Here is a 24,878-nt window from a genome sequence, read left to right on the forward strand (position 1 = left end):
TGTTCAGCTGTAATGTCATGTAAAAACAATCTCTACATGACATTTACTCCCAGGTGTGACCAGTTAGGTCCTTAAGATATCAACAGGCTGTATAAAGCCTTGCGCAACGGCTGTGTGTTTGTGCCAAATGCGCAAAGCCCATCCGCGCCTCCCATAAGTATTCATAAATCACGTGAATTACATGAATAAACGTTTTTACAGCATTTTGTTGTGTTTTATACGTTCTATGCTGTCATTTCTCTCCTCTCCTATTGGCAACTGTGTCCTGTGCAGTAGCCGTGATATCTGTAATTGCAATTATTACTTTTGCATATGATGACAGCGGGCAAGAGACGCATGGGCTCTGTGGAGAGCTCCGCTCCAGCTGGCTGCCTGACAGCTCACTGACACTGTATTTCTGCTTAATCAGTTTCAGTCTAGCCAGAGTTACATTAATATCTGTATTTTTATATTTGAAATTTCAGGGGATTTTGATAATAGATTATTAAAGTTTGTTTGCGAGGCTGTGGCCTCTGTATGTGCAGAGTTTGTGCGCCAAACTTTAGGGCGTATTTGCGCCGGCATATCATTAGTGCAAAATGTTTTGGGTAAAAAAATAGGCTATTAAAAGGAACTGTCGGAATGGCGGTATGTTAAAAATAAAAAAACATACCGCCATTCCGACCATAGGAGGAAAAAAGTGTCGGAATGACGGGACGTTTGATAAAAAATGAAGTGTCGGAATGGCAGCATGTAACCCAAAAACCAGACTTAGCATAGGTGGCATGAACAAGGAAGGTAAGTGAGGATTTCGCAATGACTGATGGAAATCTGGAAAATATATAGTGTTGGGAGGTGATTAGTGACGAAGTGCAGCTGTGGAACAGAAAACATGTGACTAGAGTGAAACTAAGTGGCAGGGGAAAAACATGATGGAAACCTGAAAACAAGAATAATCAAAACATAAAACGTGACAGTTAGATGATGTTTGAATAGTAAAAGCTAACACTTGCAAAAGTAGTCGCAGATAACCTGAATGAATCAGTTACTCTCACTGGTCATGTGAGTGAAGTTATCATTTAAGCCTTATGATATAGTGTAGGAATACGAGAGAACCCGAGGGTGTGAACCGTCATTCGGACCCACATGTCTGTGGGTCTTTGAATGCATCACGAATGTGCAGAAATGACGCACGTTCACTGAACACTTTCACTTCCATATCGAGCTGTATTTGTCATGTACAGTAAAAACCTAACGGTTATTTGTGACACTAACCTGGAGTTAGCTTCACTTAACACGGTTTTTTAACGACAGTTGGCAGCATTTCGGCGTGGATACAGCTCGGTGGTACGAGACCAGTGTTGACGGGTGAAGTTTGCGTTCCGTGGTACAGCAGCCTACAGTTAGCCTTTAATAGGGCTGATATGTGACACTGAAAACCATCCGCGATGTTGGTGGCGTTAACAGACGCCACAAAATAGCGCTTTTTCAGCTACGTGTCTCTTTTGAACTCACCTTTATTCACAGGTAATCTTTAGACAAAGTTTCCAGGGCTTCATTTGGATCGAACAGAAGTGACCAGGTTGGTGAGTTGTTCGTAAAATCGATCAGACAATGTCAGGTGGAAATGGAAAGTAGTTCATTTTGACGCAGAGTTCAGTGTTGCTGTGTTAGTTCCTGTTCTCACTTTGCTCAGGTGTTGTTGCCTTTGTGAAGCTAAACTCAGGGTTTTATAAACAGCATCCATTTTTGCTTCATCCATACACTGTGTGCTGTTTCTTATTCACACAGGTAAACATGCTTTATCTTTGGGCGTGATATTGAATGACGTCAGTGTCATGAAGTATATGAATTATTCCTGGTCATCAGTCTTATTTATCCGACCCTGACTGGGCTGCTGGCCACAGATTTGTTGGACCCCACTGGCAGCTGTAATCCTCTCATTGTTTGCTCTTAGTCTGACTGAAATGATTAGTTCAATCATAGATTAGCTGAATTATGCTGGTAAAATAACTGTAATAGTTTATGATGTGTGATTTTTTCCAATCATACTTTATTATAGAAAGCTGCATTTCCACAGCTGGTCAATCAAGCCAAGATGATGTTGCTGTGATGTTTACCACAGCTGGTGATTTCTGCTCCAGGCAGTTGTTCTCTTTGCTCATTTAGTAGAGAGTAGCAGTGACAGTATTAGCAACCTTATAAACAGCACTGTGTCATGCTTAAACAAGCCACAGGACAGCGTACCTGTCCTGTTTTCTGTTGTTCCACACAGCTGACGGCCGTTCTGTTAACATGGGGCAGATGGAGGAAACCAAAGAGTCATGTCTCAACATCCTCACCTGCCACAGAGAGCTGCTGGTGTCCAGGCTCAGAAGCATTCAGTGCCTCCTGGATAACCTGTTGGGTCGTGGCTTCTTTTGTCAGGAAGATGTTGAGATTGTTCAGCGCACGGTCACCAAGGCAGATCAGGTTGGAGCCTTGCTTTGACATTTAAAGTGGTCTAAGGTCCAAGATGAACTGTCTGCAACCAACACTGACTGTTTTCTGTCATTATTTTATAGATACGCAAAATCTTGGAGCTAATCCAATTTAAAGGGGAGGAGGCTTGTGAATATTTAATGTTCATCATATCTAAACTATGTGATGCGTATGTGGACCTCCAGCCATGGCTGAAAGAGATTAACTTCAACCCAAGTAACGCAGTAACACAGATGACCGTGGTTAACACAGACCCCAGTGAGTATTAAAGTCATTAAGATGGATTTAATGTGTTTCTGCTACTCTGTCTACACTCAGGTCTCTCACTCACTACTCAACATATTTTCACTTTAATCATTGAAAGTGCTTTTTTTTTTAAACATTCAGTTAACTGCTGAGTTATTAGTGGTTAGCTGTGAACTTTCAGGGCAAATAAAATGTAGTGGAGACATTATTCCCTGTCTCTGATGTCATGTACCATAATAAGTGTAAGAATGATAGAAACACGCTGCATAAACTGGTGACCTTGACATGTATAAAATCATTTAATTTTATGCCATAAAAGGATAAAGGGCCAATGTCCACAGTGTGCTTTTTTTCTCAACAGGACTTTCTGTCAGCATTTTATAAAAAAAACCCTTTTTAAGTTGGACACTTTTTTTTTTCTCTGACAACAATATCTTTACAACACAGTTTCACTTCAAATGCGGTTTTATGATAAACCATCTATACTTCTTTTGTTTATGATATTTAGTTATCATTTTATTATTTGTTCACCATGAGCAGCAAATAGAGGATACTTGCCCTCATATGATGATGATCAACAGATGATCTCAGTCTGAGATCTGACCTGCTGTGTATGATACAATCCTTTGGAGGCAGCAGTAATGTCCAAGTTACAATTAGAGAAGCCCAGTTCCAGGTCTGTTTTAGGTTTCAGTTGTTTCTGGAGCCATTGTATTGATGATTATGGATTACAGCATTATAATGCTCTTACAACGAACTTTCAGATTATAAAATGTACTTATCTGACTGATGACTGACAGCCAGTCCTCCTCCTCTGACCCTGCAGCATCTGTCTCTTTCCAACAAGTCTCCGGTTTCCCAGCATGCGTAGTGAAACCCTTACAGGTGGTCTAGAGCTGGGCAGGGCATATGCTGCTCAAAAAGGCCACAAGTCCCTCCACTACTCACTGACCTTCACTGAGTCAAATTCAGGTCTTTAATGCTGGTCTAAAGGCTGGTTTAAAGCTGTTTAAATCCAGTCATACAGGCTGATGCTCCTTCTGAACCTCTGTGTGTCACGGATATGTGGCGTTGGCGTGGAGATGAGGACCCGAATGCAGATTTTATAGTAAAAAAAACCTGATTTATTTAAAGAAACTTCAACACAAAGCGCAGCGAAACCGGAATTAAAAAACCTAAACTGACAAAACAAAACCATAGGAGCAAACAAAAAGCTAACAATGACTATGAAAACCTGACAGGAACAATGACAAACCTGATACTACATCATAAGTGACAGTGAGGATCTGACAAAGAGTGTATCACAACTGGGAGTTTAAATGCTGAGGAGGCTCAAAATATCCCACTCTATAATTGAACCTGTTTTACTGTATGGTAGTGAAGTATGGGGCCCTCTTACAAATCAAGACTTTGAAAAACGGGACAAACACACAATCAAAAGCATGCATACTGAGATCAGTAGGAGCATTCTCAGAGTCCAAAGGAACACCCCCAACAATGGATGTCGAGCTGAATTAGGACAATTTCCCCTTTTAATTTGAATACAAAAAAAGAACCATAAAATTCTACCCGCACCTCAAAGCCAGCGAGCCCAGCTCCTACCACTACAAAGCCCTGCAATGCCAAGAGGAGAGCAAAGAAAGGAGTCCCTTCTGGTCCAGCTGGTCCACCGGCTCAGCTCCAACAGCACAGGGCACCGAGACCGCCCTCCTCGGTACCCACCAAATTATAACTAAAGAAAAAGACAATTAGACCAACTATCTGCAACCAAAACCCAAAGCAAACTCCAATGCTATTTGGCCCTAAACAAACAAAACTCCAAGGCAGATTATCTGAGGAAAACGTTGACTATGTACAGACTCAGCAACCACAGCCTGGCCTTAGAGCAGTGTTTCTCAGTTCCAGTCCTCCACCACACCTGATTCAAATGATCAGCTCGTCATCAAGCTCTGCAGCGGCCCGATAAGGAGGGAAACATCGAAAACATGCAGGGCAGTGGGTCATGAGGACCGGAACTGAGAATCACTGCCTTAGAGAGAGGCCGACACAGACAGCCCAGAGAGGAGCGGCTGTCAGCTCTGTCCATACAGACAGGCAGAGACAGAGCAACACTTGGTTGAAGAAATTACAACTAAATTAAAGAAAAAAAATTAAAGATTTTGACACCCTTTCTGATGAGGAGAAAATGAAACATCTGCTTGGAGAACACAGCGTCAGTGTCACAGAGGCAGCAAAATATGTGAGTACATGTCACAGCCTGAGAGACAACAGCAAAACCCAATAATACCTCTGCCTGTTTGGTGTAGAACGGGCTTCATTTAAAGTAGTTCATGTATTTCAAATGAAATGTATCTAATGGAAATAATATGTAATTGTATAAATATATCATGTAAAAATTGTTTCAGAATTGAATTGTATGTCTCAGTATATCTTTCAGCTTTCGGCAACAATGTTTCATACCAATAAAGCAAATTTGAATTTGGGGGATTTGTGAGTGAAGGCAGCTGAGGGAAGAAACAGGTGAAGTGAGTGGAGCTGATGAGTGGACAGACTGAGGACAGGGAGTAAAGACTAAGACTAAAACACAGACAGGAACACAAGATGCAGATTGTGACTTTGTGTGTCTGGCAGGAATCTCATTTGGTTCTGCCATCCCTACAGTCTTAGTCCAGACTGTAATGTGTGGTTCCATGACGAGGGAAGCAGCTGCCAAGCTCTATCAGAGCGGGGCATCCCGCCTTCACTTGCACTCCTGTACAGGTCCTTCCTGAAATCTGTCATGTAGATAGATCCAAACTGATTAAGAGCTCAGAGTGTAGGCCAGGTTTCGTCCTGCACTCAAGATCGGTTCTGTTTCCTCACTTGTAGCTTTGTTGGTTTGTCTCTGCACTGTGTGGCTGTGCGCATGTGTGTGTAGGAGAAGATAGTCCTACATATTGGATATGCTTAGTAGATGGTTAATGCACAGTAGCACACACAAACATGGCACTAGAATACCCAGCTGTATAGATTCTTTAAATGTAAACAAGAACAAAACTTGAATTAAAAGCAGGATCTGTCTGCTGCTGACTGAATTAAATCACTTGCACATACAATTATTTCCCTGTTCCTCACTCAGCTTTAATCATCCATCCAGATGACTAGCACTGAAATCTGTACAACGTACACACTGTACAATAAGCAGCAATTCAGAGAACATGCTTAGGTCTCACACACCACATCATGTTTTGTTATTACTTAGTTTATTAAGAGACAGTTTATGCAGGACATCAAACTGTAATTTATTTATGAAGGGTGTCCCATTTAAAGATCTTTCTACTAATCCCCTGTTGAGGCATATTCCAAAGTCCAGTCATCTCACATCTTGGATGTTCTTAACAGTTTAACAGTTTCACACAGCAGAGCTGTGGTTGGCCCCCAGCTCACTGCTTGTTGTAAACACCACTCCTCCACATTCTCACTATTGTCTGCTGGAGACCTTTGCAGAATTCTGGCAAAGAATGATGGTTCTTCATTAGATTGGCCTGAAATTGTTTTATACATATATTCCCAGCTGCCATCGTATAACTGTCTTAAGTTTTCATAAAGTAAACACTAAGCCTAATAGTGAGCTAAGATGGCACTCCTACGCGTTTTCCACTGAAGACTGGAGTCCTGTGACCAAGGTTGAATTAGTCCCTTTCTGCTGCAGAAACTGCTCAGGTCAGCAGGAAGGTTCTTTGTTCACTCAGAGAAGGGAAGTCAGTGTGATGACCGAAGTCCCTGAGAGAGCTTATCTGCATCTGTTTGGATTTGTCTTGTCTGAAACAAGTAGCATACTGACAGTGTGCTTCCTTTAAGTCAGCAGGTACAGTGAGAAGCTGCGACGTGAGATGAGCCGGGACACCAGCTTCATCATGTCGTATGGCCAGCAAGACGAGACGCGGCTGGAGGACCTGTACACCGACACTGTCATGGAAGTGTTGAGTGACTGCAATGAAAGTCTGGGCTTCTTACACAGTCTGGACCAGCTCCTGAGAGATGATGCCATCTTCAATCCCCAAGGTGAAATCATCTATGTAATGGGGGATGCTGGTGTGGGAAAGTCCATCCTCCTGCAGAAACTCCAGGACCTCTGGTCCAAGAAGGAGCTGCAGACAGATGCCATCTTCTTTTTCAAGTTTCGCTGTCGAATGTTCAGCATCTTCAGTGATACAGAACAGATCTCCCTCAGGGATCTTTTATTCAAACACAACTGCTACCCGGATCATGATCCAGAAAACGAAGTCTTTAATTACATCCTGCGCTTCCCTGAAAAAGTGCTTTTTACTTTTGATGGCTATGATGAGATTCAGGAAGATCTAGACCTGATGAATGTTCCTGAAGTGGTGTCACCAGAGGACAAGGCTAACTCTCTCCAGCTGCTCATCAGCTTGCTCTGTGGGAAACTGCTCAAGGGCTCCAAGAAGGTGCTGACTGCCCGAACAGGGATTGAGATGCAAAGCAGAGTGATCAGGAAGAAGGTGGCTTTGCGTGGCTTCTCCCTAGATCACCTCAAGACCTACACTGAACTGCACTTTAAGAAGCAGGAGCACCGAGACCTGGTCTCAGTTCAGCTGGATGCTAGCCCCTACCTCTGTGGCCTCTGCTCCACGCCACTCTTCTGCTGGATTGTATTCAAGAGCTTTAGGCACCTGCACACAATGCATGACAGTTTTCATCTGCCTGAAAGCTGCATCACACTAACTGACATCTTTCTCCTGCTTTCTGAGGTATTCCTCAGCCGCTCAGCCTCACCTGCTCCTTCTCTGCTGAAGAAAAGCACACGCTGTACCTCAGAGATGTTCAAAGCAGGACTCAGGCCCCTCGCTGCATTTTCTAAGCTGGCACTTGGAAGTTTAGAGAGAGGTAGTTTCATTTGCCGCCAAGAGGAGATCTGTGAGTGTGGTCTGACCGAGGAAGACCTGGCCCTGGGTTTTCTTCGACCTGTCAGTGACTGTGAGGCCACATTTGAATTCATCCACGTTACCCTGCAGTCATTCTTGGCTGCTTTGGCTCTGGTGCTGGATGAGCAGTCTGCTGCCAGCACCATCCTTAAGTTCTTTACAGAGTGCAGCAGAAGAACAGAAGCATCCTGTCTTTCTTTAGTTGCATGTATCAACTCCTCTGTAAAACCAAGTGAAAAGAAGCCATTTGCAACAAATGAGCACCTTCAGTTCACTAACCTGTTCTTGTGTGGACTCCTGTCAAAAAACAAGATGGGCCTGATGCAGCATTTGATGTCTCCTGTTTTATTAAAGAAGAAACGGGCTTTATTAAAGTCTTACCTGTCCACCAGTGTCCAGTCCCACCTGCAGGGCTTGCCTCACTACAATGGTGACGAGGGCAAGAAGGTTCATGTTTTGCCCAACTTTCTTTGGATGTTGAGGTGTATCTTTGAGACGGGGAGCAAAGACATTGCTAAGATGACAGCAAAAGGCATCAAAGCAGGCTTTATCAAGCTGGGTTACTGTAACATATATTCAGGAGACTGCACCGCCCTAAACTTCGTCCTGCAGCACCGCCAGAAGCTCCTGGGACTCGACATGGATAACAACAATATCAGTGACTATGGGGTGAAGCAGCTCAAACCTTCCTTTTGCAAAATGACCGTTGTGAGGTGAGTTGAATGTGTTTTACCTATAATGGTGCATGAAAGCTATTTGGAAAAGTTTGATACTGTATATCTGACCTAAAACATCAGAAGTCACACAATTCTAATTCTTAATTCTCAAATGAACCAATATAATATGTATGTTAGCTTCAAAGCTATGTGACCCTTAAACCGGTCACCACTGGTGTGTTCAAGTCTATTGTTTTACTGGATGAATTTTTCTACCTTGAGATTCACTTAATAATGTCTTAAAAACTTTTTAGGCGGCACGTTGGTTAGCTCCGTCACCTCACAGGGTTCCACACTGACTTTAGGAGGGAGTTATTGGTCTATGTGTTGGCCCTGTGATGGACTGGCAGCCTGTCCTCCTGCTTCTTGCCAATAGGCTCCAGCCCAGCTCAGTCATCTTGAACCAGATTAAAACGTATAGAAAATGAGTGAATGTTTATCCAGAAGTTCCTAGATTTGTTGCTGGGTACTTTGACAAAAAGAGCCTGAGAAGTCTGCAAATGTACCAACTCAGTCCCTTGTGGCGGTGACCTGGATTGAGATATTCACTGTTGTGAAATGGATATCTCCATAACAGAACATTTGAGTTCAGCTATACTGTTTTGCTCTCATTTGTACACTGGCTGGCTTGACCACATGATCTTTATCAAACAGGCATGTCACAAGACAATGGGTCTGACCCCAAAAGCAGACCGAGGTTGACTTTAAGGTAATTTATTAACAACACATGGGATTATTGAATATAGTTGACTAGCAGTTGGAGGCGGAATGAGACGATGTACTGACAGCCTGGGAGAGGGCCTAGAGAGCAATAAATGGTGATAAACAAGATTAGCTGGTTGGCAGATGCACAAGAAAAGGTGATGAGGTTATAGTTTAAGCTGAGTGTTACCCAGCTGGGGTAAACAGTGGTCTGGAGCTGAGTGGGGAGAAGCCTGGGGAAGAAATGAGATGATGGAAAGCAGTTACGCCAGGTAGCTGGGATGGTCTGTCCCCCAGAAGCAGCCAAATGTGGAGGTGATCAGGGGTTGGAAACAAAAGGACAGGAATGTTGTAACCTGCCAACTTTGGGACAGGACAGCAGTGTTGTTTCAGGGTTCTGACCACCCTTGCAGCCCTGCCATGCTGTTAGTTGTTCTCTTGATGATGGTCTCATGGAAGTTTATTTTCTCCCATGTGAAAATGCCTTTGGTTGCTCTGAGCCTGTCTGGTGGAAAAATGGGTATAAAATAATAAGAATAACCGTATACAGTCATGATGACATATTATCTCATAAAAATGAATAAACAGGTATTCATCTTCAGAGTGGTGTGTGGGGGTGTGTGTTTAATACATTTCCAGAATAAGCCCACTGATTCAAAGATGTAACTGAAAAGGAAGTCTTTCTTTTCCTTGAATGCAGAGTGGGAGCTGGTGGTTTGAGTCAGTGTACACTTATAATGTTCTGTGGGATAATGAACACATTTTTATTTTCTGTAATTCCATTACAAAGGAACAAAGGCTTCAGTTGTAAGTCAGTATTTAAGATGCTATTAACAATCTGATTCAGTCTCTCACACATTGGAATTTAACTTTGGACAGTCTCAGAAAATGTGAGTATGATCCTCAGTTTGCTTACAGTTCTGTCCACACTGGGCTATTAGTCACGTTATATCTTTTTGTTTCTGTGAAAATAATCGTCCCCAGCTCTCATTTTACTTTTAAGTCTTGTGTTCCCCAGTAAAACCAGTTTTTTTCACATTTGAATTTGAGAGGTTACTTTAGTGTCCCATTCTTTATTTCACATGAAATCATTTCTCAGTTCTAGCTGTAAAAGTCTGATCCTGTTGTTGATTTAAATGATCAAACATTTGATCCTTTCTCTGCTCACTCCCTCTTACCAGCATCTCCTTCTGCAACGGGTGTGTTTCTGGGGTTGTTATAATGCCTTAGTATTTAAAAACAAGTGCTGCCCATTTAAAGGAAATCTCTGAACCCGTACTGAGATTCTGACATTAATTTTACAACCCAAAACTTGAACAACTTTTTTCTGAAGGTCTCAGCAATCCTTTTTGTTTTTGATTAATCCATAAATATGTGTTGTGATTTACATTGAACCAACAATTGAAAACTCTTTAAGTTCACAGCCCCTCTTACACATGTCTTACTGGAACATTTTTTTCAATTAACATATATGTATATATATGTAATATAAGATATATGTATAATATTTTTACCATAATTGTTAAATTTAGGGGTTTTATCAGTTTATGTAGAAATCTGTTGGTGTTTTAGATCATATTTATTTATGCAGAAATTTGCTTAAGGGTAAGCAGACTTTGAAGCTACCTCTCAACACTGGCAGATATTCAGACTTATTCTGTGGTCTGTTTACTTGTTCTTTTGTGTTCAGATTGTGTGTCAATAACCTGACAGACAGCAGCATCGAGGTTCTGGCAGAGGAGCTGTGCAGACACAAAATTGTGGAGGTTTTGGGGTGAGTAAGTATTTGTGTCAGTTGTTCTAAAACTGAGTAATGTGCACTCAGATTGTTTCTTCTCTTCTAACAACCAGACAAGTTGTAGCTCCTGTGACAGGGACCAAATGACCAAAAGACAGCCACGTTGGAGCATTTTGGAAACACAAATGTTCCCAAAAGAGACAGAGATTATTTCTCTTCACACAGTATGATTATGCTCAGTGATTAATAAACAGAACCAACAAAACGTCAATGCTGTCATGTGTGAAAACTAAATTGCAGACCCTTGTGATGGGTGGAGGTATTTTGTGTATAACAGGTAAAAAGGTACTTTTGGGACTACTGCCTAATGTTGTGTGAGTGCATTACTGTATTTGTGAATGTTCTTTAGTAAAGATGGACCCCATTTAACTGTGTTAATATAATAATATGTTAACATTTAGGCCCATTGGTCAGGCTATAGAGGCATATTGGACTCTGGAAATGGCTTTCAATAATTTCTGACTTTTTATCAATAAACGGTTAATGTAGACTTGAGCAAAATTTGAATAAAGACTGATCTGATATATTTCCTTATTCAGGCTTTACAACAATCACATCACAGATGTTGGAGCCAAGTTTGTTGCACGAATCATTGAGGAATGCCCCAAGCTGGCAGTGGTCAAGTATGTTTCTGACTTGTACAGTTAAAAAAAAAAAGAATGAAAAAATAGTTACAGAATTGATTATGCCATTATTTCTTTATAGGATTGGTAAAAACAGGATCACAAGCATTGGTGGGAGATATTTGGCCAGTGCAATTCAGAAAAGCACTTCGATATTTGATGTGGGGTAAGTCTGTCAGAGGGATGTTTAAGATTGGATTACCATTGGACATCAGTGGAATACAGGCTGAGATGTTTGCAGCTGACCTGAGAGCTTTGATGTCTTTGCTTCCAGGATGTGGGGGAACAGCATTGGTGATGAGGGAGCAGAGGCTTTCGCTGAAGCTTTGCGGAACCACTCGCGTCTTACCAACCTCAGGTCTGAAGGCCAGGCAAGAAAAAGAACAGAGGAAATGATCTGAATACGTTGACTTGAATTGTTTGTCTTCTTCTCTGCTCTAGTCTGTCAGCCAACGGCATCACATCAAAAGGGGGGGAATGCCTGGCAGAAGCACTGAAAGAGAACAGTGTCCTCAGGATATTCTGGTATGCAAGCCACTTAATTTGAGCTAATGTCTATGTCAGGGACATGTTAAGTAATGTGGTGCCACCACGGCTCTCCTGAGATGCAGATTCATATCTTCTTGATGTTATCAAACATTAAGTCTATGGATGAGCAGGAACTCTTGGGCTGGGTCATAGGTAGGGGTCCTAGCAGAGTGCTGTTTGGAATCAGTGTCTGTTTGTGCTGCTGCAGGTTGGTGCAGAATGAGCTGACTGATGATGCTGCTCCATATTTGGCTGAGTTGATCCAAGCAAACACTGGTCTAAGCCATCTCTGGTGAGGAAAAAATTCATTCCTAAGCATGCTCTCACTGTGTCAACATGGTTGGACTTGTGGTGTTGCTGGTCAGAAATCGACTGTCAATAACTCACTTGTATATACTTGTTTGCAGGTTAATCAGCAACCAGTTCACTGCAGATGGGATCCGGCATTTTGCAGAGGCTCTGTCTCACAACACTGAGCTGAAAGAGATATGGTGAGAACACTGAGAGTTCAGTTTTCAGTATACCTAATGGCGTCAAAGCTGCTTTGTATGAGACTGCTAACACTGAGCTTTTATCAATCAGTGATTCATCCATCCATCCATCCATTTTCTATACCGTCAATCTGTCGGTGGGGTAGCAGGTGGGCTGAGCCTCTCCCAGCAGTCATCGGGCGAAAGGCATCAGTGATTCAATTCAATTCAATTTAGTTTATTTATATAGCACCAAATCATAAAAAAATGTCATCTCAAGGTACCAATTGGAGTCCAATTCATTGTAAGGCAAGTTTATTTGTCGAGCACAATTCATACACAAAGTGCTTTACAGCCACATAAAATCAGAAGAAGGCAAATAAAATCATTCCATAAAACATGAAAATAAATAATTATTAATTGAATTAAAAGCAAAGAGAGCAGATAAAATACTTTCAGTTGTCATATTCACAGCTAAATAGAACGGTTTTCAGCCTGGATTTAAACTTTGTCAGAGTTGAGGCCTGTCTCACATCTTCTGGAAGACTGTTCCAGATGTTAGGAGCATAAAGCTGAAACGCAGCCTCAGCTTGTTTAGTCCTGACTCTTGGCACCACCAGGACACCCCTCCCTGAGGTTCTTAGAGTCCCAGTTGGTTCATATGGCTCTAACATGTCAGAGATGTACTTTGGCGCTAGACCATGAAGAGAACAGAGCAGAACTGTTTTAAAGTGCAGAGACCTAAGCACTGGACTAATATGGTCGTATTTCCTGGTTCTAGTCAGGACTCGAGCAGCAGCGTTCTGGATGTACTGCAGCTGTCTTACAGCCCGTTTAGAGCCCAGTGAGCAGCCGTTACAGTAGTCTATCCTGCTGGAGACAAACGCATGGATTAGTCTTTCTAAGTCTGGTTTAGACACTATTACCTTGATTCTGGCAATGTTTTTTAGATGGTGAAAAGCTGCTGATGTTATTGATTTAATGTGGCTGTTAAAGTTCAGGTCTGAGTCCATTTACCCCTAGATTTCTAACCTGATTATTAGGTTTTAGGTTTTATAAGGGGACTGATAACTCCCCCCTGAGCTGTCACCTTATCGTGGTGGGGGAGTTTGCGTGCCCCAATGAGTCTGGGAGCTATGTTGCCCGGGGCTTCAAGCCCCTGGTAGGGTCACCCAAGGCAAACAGATCCTAGATGAGGGACCAGACAAAGAACAGCTCAAAAGACTCCCTATGATGAACAAAAAATTTGGACCTCGTGATCCCTTGCCCGGATATGGGACAGCGGGCGCCTGGTGGCCGGGCCTGTGCCCATGGGGCTCGGTCGGGCTTAGCCCGAAACGATGACGTGGGTCCCCCTTCCGACGGGCTCACCACCCGTGGGAGGGGCCAAGGGGGTCGGGTGCTATGTGAGCTGGGTAGCAGCCAAAGGAATCACACTCCTCAGCCTCCCTGGTAAGGTCTATTCGGGGGTACTGGAAAGGAGGATCCGTCGGATAGTTGGGCCTCGGATTCAGGAGATGCAGTGTGGCTTTCGTCCTGGCCGTGGAACAGTGGACCAGCTCTATACCCTCGGCAGGATCCTGGAGGGTGCATGGGAGTTCGCCCAACCAGTCTACATGTGTTTTGTGGACTTGGAGAGGGCGTTCGACCGTGTCCCTCGTGGAGTCCTGTGGGGGGTGCTCCGGGAATATGGAGTGCTCTAAAATTAAATAATTTATGATAAAAGATTTGTTTAAAAGAGAGCGTACGTTCAGCAAAGCCATTTTGATGTCAGTGCTGAACACGCTCTCAACGTGGCATTTTAAGGGAATATTAAAAACACTTCTCTGGGTTTTAACTGTCTATGTGAAGTGAGAGTTTTGATAGTGTGAATGTCCTGAGATACTGCTGGCGGAGAAGGGTCTACTGATTGAAAGGAGTGTATAGTGGGGATGAAACGTGTAGTGGGGGAGGGTGGGGGTGAGTGAGGGGGTCTATGTGCATGTGACTTAGCGGTTAGTCAGGGGGTGGCTGTGGTACAGGACCGGACAGTCAGGTTGAAGTTAACTGATAAAAGCCGTGAACCCTCCTGATTTTGGTGGAGGCTGTCCTGTTTAAAAAGGTATGGCCTGTTTAAAAAAAGCTACAAAGTTGTCAACAAAAGGGATACTTTTGTTCAGACAATATCCCTTCAGCCACAGGTGACGAAGGCGGCTGGTGGTGACGTTACCGTAGCGAGGTGGGGGAAGCAGTCCAGAGATAATCAGTCGATTCCCCGTGTCCAGTAGGCGATCCACGAGGGAGATGGAGAAAATTGTTTTGCATCCATACACTGATCTGTGCGATGCAGTGAGGGGGGGGGCTAAAGCCTAAAGCCTGATTGGAAAGTGTCCAAAGCATTGTTAGACAGGAGAAAGTCAGAAAGCTGTTGGTATACAACTTTTTCTAGAACTTTGCCTAAGAATGGCAGGTTTTATATAGGCTGGTAGTTGTTCAGTACTGTGGCATCAAGATTGCTCTTCTTTAGAAGAGGCTTAATGACAGCAGTTTTAAGGCCTTTGGAAATGTTCCAGTCTGAAGTGAGATGTTAACTAGATGAGCGAGTTGTCGTAAAAAACTGCTCAGCACAGACTTTAGAAATCTAGAGGGCAACTCATCAAGGCAGCAAGTTGACAACCTCAGACTGTTTTGTCATAACAGGTGTGAAATGTGTCAGCTTGAGGTGTCTTGCTGGCTGCAGAGTAGTTAATTGTGTTGTGGAAATTATTGCATTTTTAATGCCTTGAACTTTGTCATTAAAGAATATTGCAAACTCATTCTCAAGGCAGAGAAACTGGAGGGTTTGTAATTTGTTTACTGTAGAAAACAGGACACAAGAGTTGTTACTGGAGTTTTTGATGATTTCAGTAAAATAACTCCCTCTTTCTATGCAAAGTCTGGCTGAACACACATTGCTTTTCTTTGTAAATCTCATAATGAACCTGGAGCTTTGACTTGCACCATTTCCGTTCGGCTCTCAGGCACCTTTTCTGTGCCCTGACCGACTCTTCTCTTCTCCACGGTGCCCTTTGCCTACTTTTAACCATTCTGGCCTTGACAGGAGCAATGGTATCCAAAACATTTAAAACACTTGATGTGTAAGAATTCAAAAGAACATCAACATTAGAACACGGGGTGTTCTCAAACCTAATCATTTCTGTTAACTGTGTCCCTATGCTGCCATTTATGAGTCTTCCCAGACCCATAACAACTGCAGACCCAAATGCTGGTTTGGATGGACCCAGACAGGTCAAAGAAAACCCAAAAATGATCAGATAAAGCAACATCGACAACATCCACATTTGAAAAAACGACACCCTTTGAAACGAGCACATCCAGAGTGTGCCCTCTGCTGTGGGGGGGCTTAGTCACATGCTGAGTTAGACCAAACATTTCAAGGACAGCAGTGAGTTATTTTGCTTGCTTATCTTGGGCTACATCTAAATGCACATTCAAGTCCCCTGTTATGACTAAACAGTCGAAATAAGTGCACACAATTGAAAGTATTTCAATAAAATCATCAATAAAACAATTATGTGGTGGTTTGTAAATAGTGATATAAAGTATGGAAGATAATTTTATCTCCATTTTGAATGACACATACACATATTATCCCTGAGTATGGTAAATGGACTTGTACTTGTATAGCGCTTTTCTAGTCTAGCTATAAACAGAACTAGAGTACCAGGTTCCTCAGTGTTTAATAAAATGTGATGGTCTACTGTATCGAAGGTGGCGGTAAGATCCAGTAGTACCAGGACTGTGAGTTTATGATTATCTAAGTTGCACCTGGTATAATTCAAAATCTTTACAAGGGCTGTCTCAGTACTGTGGTTCCGCCTAAAACCAGACTGATACTTCTATAAAATATTGTTCATGTTTAAAAAATCATTTATTGGTTATAAAACAGTTTTCTAATATTTTACTTAAAAATGGTAAGTTGCATACAGGCCATAAATTGGCATAAATTGCTCTTCTTCAGAAGGGGCTTCACCACCGCTGTTTTAAAAGAGGTGGGGAGGACACCCGTCTGGAGAGAGCAATTCACAATGTTTAAAAGCTGTTCCTCAAAGAATCCATAAAATGTTTTTAAAAAACGGTGTGGGAATTGGGTCTAAAAGGCAGGTTGTAACTCAAAGCATTCATACACACATTCATACCCCCAATGATACTCTGGGGGGGGTAACGTGACAAGGACTCTTCGACATGTAGCCCGGGGGAAGCCAGAGTTGAACCACTGACCTTCCGATTGGTGGGTGACTGCTCTTCCTCCCGAGCTACAGCCGCCCTATGGCACAAATATGGCACACACACCCCCATCCCTCTAGTTTTTCAGACACATAATTGAAGCGAGATGGACTTGGACTCAATCAGGACTGCATTAGCTGTCTCAGTTAAAAACAGTAAATCAAGATTGTGAGAGGAAATAAACCTATTAATTAAGAATGATTTGTTACTTAAAGATCTGACATTGAGTACTGTGTGTTTGAGATTAGCTAGAGTTGAACTTGATGCTGTCTTCTTCCAAGGGATATGGATAATTGTTATCATAATCCAATTAAAATATATAAATCAAATTCAAAATTAGTCCAATTCATACATGCAGAGCCAATCCAAAAACGATTTCCCAACAGACTGCACCGAAATTACTCTTCGGTCCAATCCCCCATTCTGAGCATGCACGAGGCGAGAAGCGACTCCCTTTTAACAGGAAGAAACCTCTGGCAGAATCAGACTCAGGAAGGGTGGCCATCCGCCTCGACAAGCTGGGGTTTGAGAAGACAGAAAATAGGGAAAAGAGGGGGTCAAAAACACCGTAACACCATTCAAAGGATACCTGCTGGAACAGGGAAACACAAGTTAATAACCACAATAATGTCACATGTACATAGTATCATTTGAGAAATTAAACAGGGGGAAAAAGAGAGCAAAGTGAGGAAAGGTGTGACAGATGAGGTCCCCCAGCAGTCTAAGCCTATAGCAGCTTAACTATGGGATGTTTCAGGATTACCTGAGCCATCCCTAACTATAAGCTTTATCAAAAAGGAAAGTTTTAAGCCTAATCTTAAAAGTGGAAAGGGTGTCTGCTTCCCGGACATTTACTGGCAGCTTATTCCACAAGAGAGGGGCCTGATAACTGAAGGCTCTACCTCCCATTCTACTTTTAGAAACTCTGGGAACAACAAGTAAACCTGCAGTTTGGGAGCGAAGTGCTCTGTTAGGAAAATATCTTACAATTAAATCTTTACGATATGATGGAGCTCGGTCATTAAGAGCTTTATATGTGAGAAGAAGAATCTTAAATTCTATTCTGAATTTAACAGGGAGCCAATGAAGAGAAGCTAAAACTGGAGAAACATGATCTCTCCTGTTAGTTCTCATCAGAACTCTGGCTGCAGCATTTTGGATCAGCTGGAGGCTTTTCAGAGAATATGTGGGACAGCCCAATAATAAGGAATTACAGTAGTCCAATCTTGAAGTAACAAATGCATGAACTAGTTTCTCTGCATCACCCTGAGACAGGATGTTCCTGATTTTAGCAATATTACGAAGGTGAAAGAAGGCAGTCCTAGAAACCAGTTTTATATGTGCGTCAAATTATAAATTCTGGTCAAAAATAACTCCAAGGTTCCTCACTGTAGAACTAGAAGCCAAGGAAATACCATCTAGAGTAACTATATAACTAGACAATTTCTCCCTGAAGCGCTCAGGTCCAAAGAGAACAACTTCAGTTTTGTCTGAATTTAAAAGCAGACAGTTCTGAGTCATCCAGGTCTTTATGTCTTTAAGACAGGCTTGTAGCCTGACCAACCTGTAGGTTTCATCTGGTTTCATAGATAAGTACAGCTGAGTATCATCAGCATAACAATGGAAATTTATGCCATGCTGTCTGATAATGTTACCTAATGGAAGCATGTACAAAGTAAAAAGAATTGGTCCAAGCACAGAACCCTGAGGAACTCCATGACTTACTCTGGTGTGTGAGGAAGATTCTTCATTTACAAGAACAAACTGGAATCTATCAGATAAATATGACTTAAACCAGCCTAATGCAGTTCCTTTAAACCTCCTTGAACAGTCTGGTTGGGATTGGGTCTAACATACAAGTTGATGGTTTAGAAGAGACTATTGCTGTTGTTAGCTCAGAAAGATCAACGGGACAGAAGCTGTCTAAATACAAATCAGGTTCTAAAGATACTTCTAAAGCTGCTCTACTTGATGATACATCAGTGATAATAATGGGAAGGATTCCATCAATCTTCTCTCTGATAGAAACAATTTTATTGATGAAGAATCTCATGAAATCGTCACTGCTGAGAGTTAAAGGAATACATGGCTCAACAGAGCTCAGACTCTTTGTCAGCCTGGCTACAGTGCTGAAGAGAAACCTGGGATTATTCTTATTCTCTTCTATCAATGATGAATGATAAGCAGTTCTAGCTTTACGAAGTGCTTTCTTATACGTTATTAAACTATCTTTCCAGACTAATTGAGACTCTTCTAAATTAGAGGAACGCCACTGTCTCTCCAGCTTTCTTGCAGTCTGCTTTAAAGCAGCTGTGAATTATACCAAGGAGCCAACCTCTTCTGACTGATTACCTTCCTTTTCAGAGGGGCAACATTGTCCAGTGCTGTACGCATTGAAGCTATAGTGCTGTCAACAAGAGAGTCAAGTTCTACTGGAGTAAAATTTAGGTAGTATAGTCAAGTAATGTAAATTAAAAAGTTATTAAAAAATGGTCAGACAAGACAGGGTTATGAGGGAACACTGTTAACTGTTCACTCTCAATGCCATAAGTCAGCACAAGGTCAAGGGTATGATTAAGGCAGTGAGTAGGTCTGTGAACACTTTGAGAAAATCCAATAGAGTCTAATATAGAATTAAAGTTAATATTTAGGCTGTCATTTCCAACATCTACATGAATATTAAAGTCACCCACTACAATGACTTGTTTTTTGATTGAGGGGGGGGGCAGCATCAGGTGGGAAGCCGCAGAGAAGTGTGTAAGACTACAACTCTGCATCCTGGTCTCAACCCTGGGATGTCATGTTTTTGGATGACTAATAAATTCGTCCATATTTCTAGAAATGAGAGCCGCTCCTTCCAAAGTGGGATGGATGCCGTCTCTCCTCATCAGACCAGGTTTTCTCCAGAAAGTTTGCCAATTATCTATGTAGCCCACGTTGTTTGCTGGACACCAACTAGACAACCAGCGATTGAATGAGGACATGCGGCTAAACATGTCATCACTGGTCAGATTTGGCAGGGGTCCAGAGAAAACTACGGAGTCCCACATTGTTTTGGCAAAATTACACACCGATGCAACATTAATTTTAGTGACCTCCGATTGGCGTAACCGGGTGTCATTACCGCCGACGTGAATAACTATTTTACCGTATTTACGTTTATCCTTAGCCAGCAGTTTTAAATAGGATTCTATGTCACCCGCTCTGGCCCCTGGAATGCATTTGACTATGGTCGCTGGTGTCTCTAATGCCACGTTTCTGACTATAGAGCTGCCAGTTACCAGGGTTTTGTCCTCAGCGGGTGTGTCGCTGAGTGGGGAAAATCTGTTTGAAACGTGGTCAGGTTGATGGTGAACCATGGGCCTGACTTTAGGACTATGACTCCTCTTCCTGAAAGCCACCCAGCCACACTGAGGTCCCGGCTGCTTGGGATCTGCTTGGGGACGACTAATACCCTATGATAACACCATTCAAAGGTGTTAGCCTTTGAATGGTGTTTTTCCCCCCTCTTTTCCCTCTTTTCTGTCTTCTCAAACCCCAGCTGGTGGAGGCGGATGGCCACCCTTCCTGGTTCTGGTTCTGCCAGAGGTTTCTTCCTGTTAAAGGGAGTCGTTCCTTTCCACAGTCCCTCAGGCTCAGGATGGGAGATTGGACTGAAGACAAGTTTCGGTGCAATCTGTTGGTTTCCTTAGCTAGGATATTATTTTTTGAATTGGCTCTATATGAATGAATTGGATTATGATTACAATGAATTGAATTCCAATTGGCTTGAATTGGACTATATTATTCAAGTGCCTTGAGATGACAATTGATGTAATTTGGTGCTATATAAATAAAATTGAATTGAATTTAATTGAATTAATAGAGCTAGCTAGGCTAGTTGGCGCCACTCTGGCTAAAGAGGCCTGGCTCACTATTGGGTGGTTTTCAACAGTGCAGAGCCGAGCTTCCAATTCAGATAACCTTGCCTCCAAAACTACAAAAAGACTACATTTGTTCCATGTACCATTACCACTAAAGGAGGCAGAGGAGTAACTAAACATCTGACACACGGAGCAGGTGAAAGCAGGAGATAGAGGAAGAGAACTGGTAGCCATGCTAAGCTAGAGAACCCGACACACCGCTAAGAAGTGAAAAATAAAGACTAAAGATCTGTAAGAGTGAGCGTTAGAATATAACAAGTATGGGATAGAGTTAACTATGCAAGATGTGTAAATTATAGGGAGAAATAAGGTGATTATTAGTAGTTCAAGAGGAGCGAGAAATGTCACAGTGCACACACAATGCAACAGGAAGTGATGCAATACGTCTTACCGCAAAGCCACAAGAATGTGACCTGAAAAGGACTATGAACATTGCAGCACATTTTCTGGTCATTTGATTCTTTATTCCGGACTAAAGGAAGTATTCTGCAATAAACAATATGCTGAAGTTATTTTACTTTCTATAACTAATATTTAGATTTACCTTTTTATTGTGAATTGATGGTGTGTTTCTGTTGTAGCTCTCATTTGGTTTTAGTTCTATTTTCCTACACTATCGACAGTCCAGGGTGAAACTTATAGAATATAGTTTACTCCATCCTCCACTAAATTTTCCCGTTTAAAACTAGCAAACAGAAATGAAATAAATCCCAGTGGATCAATGATCACAGTCAGGCCCTCAAAAGACCCACACTGCCTTTAAGAATTGAATGCTAATTAATTAGCAGTTAAGGATGCAAGATCATCTTATTTCCCACAACTGACATCCTGTAACAACCACTATCCTAGAACACTGTTAAAGGAAATTTATACTGTTGTTAATGGATCCTCCTCATCGTTTCCAGAAGGTGATGCTGAACTTTCAGATAAATTCCTAATTCATTGTATAAATAAAGTGAAAAATAACTCAAATCTAGCCTAATTTTTGCAGCATTTTCATTTCTCATGTTAATTCTGTTTCTTTTCAGTTTCCCTCCCATGGCTAGAGCACACGATCTTCCATATGACCGCTTTCTCCTGCATTCTTGATATTGTTCTTGCTTGGCTGCCTGAAGAAGTTTTCTCCACAGTCAGCCCTGTTAAACATGTTCTTGTCAATCTACTGCTAAAAAAAAAAAAATAATAATTTGGACCCCTTAATGTGTATCTGCTGAGTGCAGGTATAGCTCAGCAGTAGATACTGTTCAATTTTAGTTCCTCTTGCATCATTTAGAGTTCTGGGTTGGAAGTGAGGCTCTTAGCTTATGGCTTATTTTGCTTATATCGCTCTTGAGTTTGAGAAAATTGCAGTACAAATTATAATGTCAAAAAATATAGTGTGAATCGTTTAAATGATCACAATAAATGAATATCTGAAATTCTAATTCAGGTGAAAGTAAGAGTTTTGTGTTCTTTGGGAATCAATCCTTTTTATTTTCTATCTTGACAGTAACATTTGACTTTTCTGGATGAGCATTAAAGACTAACAACAGTAATAAGTTCACGAGGGAAACAAAAACTAAAAACAATCAATAGATGTGATATATATCAGACAGACATCCTAAACCTAGCTTTAAACTGTCTTATATAATGAAGCATAAATACTAACAACTGCACTGCTGAGTAAACTTTAAGGATCTGAGTTTGGTAACTGCAGATCAAAGATGAAAATGAAACTCTGTATTAGAGTGAATGCACCCTGAAAGAATCTGCACAATATTAGCATTCAGTAATATTAGCAATAGGAAGCTCTGAGTGTGTGGAAGTGTTTGAATTAAAGCCTGATGCCATGTGACTCTGTCCCCACAGTGTGAGAGGAAACCAGCTCTCTGAAGAAGAAGAGAGACAGTTTGTTTCAGAGAAACGGCTGCGCCTACACTGACTGCCTGAGTCATGTCTTTATCTGCAGCTGTGTTTGGAGCTGCTTTAGTTCTGCTTCCTGCATCAGATGTATGCGAGAACCATAGAGCTCAAACATTCTGACCACCAGCAACGCTCCAGTTTTTACAAGTTTAGAACCAGCAATAACCAACTGTGGATCAGACTGACATTTGGTTCTCACTGGGAATCTACATCCTTAACCAATTCATTTTTGGAGTCAAAAGGCAGCATTCCTGAGCAAGAACCACTGTCGTTTTCTACTGGTAAAAATGCTCATCTAAGCGCTGTGTTAGTAGCATCATGCTGATTTGATTTAATGTTATTCTGTATGCTCTCATCTGATGTCACACCATCTGCATTATTGGAAATTCTGGGGATTATTTGCTTCTTTATGAACCTTTTATTTTAACTGAATAAAATGTGTGGTTTATGTATGTATGAAATGATTAAAACATTTTACGTTAAAAATGGAAGTGGAAATAGTGATGAAGTGCAAAGCAGAGTTTCCTGTATGCAGTTTTGTATGCGATAATTACTGTAAACCATTTTATTCATTTTGGACTGTTAGTGAGTGAAAACTGACATATAATAATGTTTGCATTTTGTGTTATATGGAAAATATTCCCCAAGAAAACGCAGCATTAGGAAAACCTGAATAATATCGTACAACTGTCACCTGTTTCAGATGGACATGGGATTCAGGAGCTGATCTTGTATGTCCCAGTAGCTGTTTGTGCTGTTTTTTAGCTTTCTATCTTGATGAAATACAATGCAGTTCATTAGCATTGTTCTTTGGACTCTCCCTGCCTGGCTGGAAGCAGCTGTGATATGTGCAGTGGGCCTTTTAATCTACTGGTTTCGAGTAACTGGACCAGTGCAGGTGGAGTCCAAATGAGAAGACTGGTCTTTGACTAAAACAATGTGAGCACAAAGGAATGACATTTCACTTAACTCCATATTAGATACCTGACATATTAGATAGGTAGCAGAAAAAAACGCAAGCTCCAAAGATATTGTATGTACTTGCATGTACATAAAAGACAAGTTTGTTGTGTCTTTGTTTCCTTGTTTGTCATATTGAACAGCATACACTCTGTTACAGCTCATATCTAACACTTGTTGTGATTCACAAAATGCAGAGAAATAAACAGTAAAAATGTTATTAATGCACCAGACTAGCTTTTTACTGGCTCATGTATATTATCTTTAGCGCCTCACACACAGTACTCCATGTAGTGAGGACACACCACACTCTTTCAAACAGACAAGCTGCTGCTCAACCAGTCAGTGTAACTGCCAAGATATATATATATGTATATATATATTATATATATATGTATGTATAATGTATATATATATATATATATATTTTGTGACAAGTATAGCATGCAGTTCAGGAAATTAATCTTTGATATATATGGAATGAAACTTTGAATATATTGAATGAAACTCTGAATATATTCAAGGTTCATTCAATATATTCAAAGATTAATTTCCTGAACGGCATGCCATACACAAGTCAAAAGATATATATATATATATATATGTATATATATATGTATAAAACCAGGGAAGGCCTCAGCTGTTTGTGATGACAGTGTTACACAACTATGCGTGACCACCAAGCAGAGAACGGAAGAGGCTTCTTCAGCATAAGGAATGACCCAGAAGGTCCTCCATGTCCACAGCCCAACACAATGATTCTACAATGATTTCTGACTCTTGTTCTTTTTTACATTTTTATATATATTTTTATATAAATCATAATCATATTTGTTATTAAACTGCACAAATAAAATATTCTTTGTTGGGATAAGTACATTTCTATTAACAGAAACTTCATAGAAGTTAAGCAGCTCCAAACGTTTGTGAACTTAATTTCATGATTATTAGGTTTATTGCTATAATGACTCCATTAAGGCCAGCTGTGTTGTACATTTCTGCTCAAATTCAGACAGAAATAAAAAGACAGGGTCAAACCTGCTCACAAAAATCAGCTCTATGATCAGACATGAAAAAAGGCCTGTGACTTCAATGAGGCACATGCTCACAATATTGCTACGAAGACAAATGAAAGAGGAAAGTCCTCATTAATGCTCTCACGTTATACTGGAGAGAGGTGCTGCACCAACACTGTGGGGGGGAACCTTCTACTGCTACAGGGCTCAGCTAATCTGTGGCTTTCAGGCTTCCATATTTAGCATGATGAATATTCATGAATATCCCAGGGTGGATCCCAAAACTCAAATGTTCATTTCATCCCCAGTGACTTACGCATAGATCCCTCAGGTCATTCCATCC

The 24,878-nt window shown here is 41.4% G+C and overlaps 1 protein-coding gene across 3 annotated transcripts; it reads left to right on the forward strand.

Moving 5' to 3' along the window:
- The first annotated feature begins 1,219 nt into the window (after positions 1–1,219).
- nod1 (nucleotide-binding oligomerization domain containing 1) lies at positions 1,220–23,739 on the forward strand. 3 transcript variants are annotated; one of them, XM_072395027.1, is made up of 13 exons: positions 1,220–1,561; positions 2,042–2,093; positions 2,128–2,451; positions 2,544–2,718; positions 6,547–8,344; positions 10,740–10,823; positions 11,387–11,470; positions 11,553–11,636; positions 11,745–11,828; positions 11,912–11,995; positions 12,207–12,290; positions 12,406–12,489; positions 22,506–23,739. In XM_072395027.1, exons 3-13 carry the CDS (start codon positions 2,275–2,277, stop codon positions 22,576–22,578), a joined length of 2,811 nt encoding a protein of 936 aa, XP_072251128.1. In that variant the 5' UTR covers positions 1,220–1,561; positions 2,042–2,093; positions 2,128–2,274; the 3' UTR covers positions 22,579–23,739. The 3 variants fall into 3 exon arrangements, with proteins under 3 accessions (XP_072251128.1, XP_072251126.1, XP_072251127.1); XM_072395025.1 differs by having other exon boundaries at positions 2,042–2,086; positions 2,251–2,451; XM_072395026.1 differs by lacking the exon at positions 1,220–1,561 and having other exon boundaries at positions 1,574–2,086; positions 2,251–2,451.
- The last annotated feature ends 1,139 nt before the right edge of the window (positions 23,740–24,878 follow it).

This window comes from Leuresthes tenuis, unplaced genomic scaffold (assembly GCF_036924035.1).
Source record: "Leuresthes tenuis unplaced genomic scaffold, fLeuTen1.0.hap1 SCAF_10, whole genome shotgun sequence".
Lineage (NCBI taxonomy): Eukaryota > Metazoa > Chordata > Actinopteri > Atheriniformes > Atherinopsidae > Leuresthes > Leuresthes tenuis.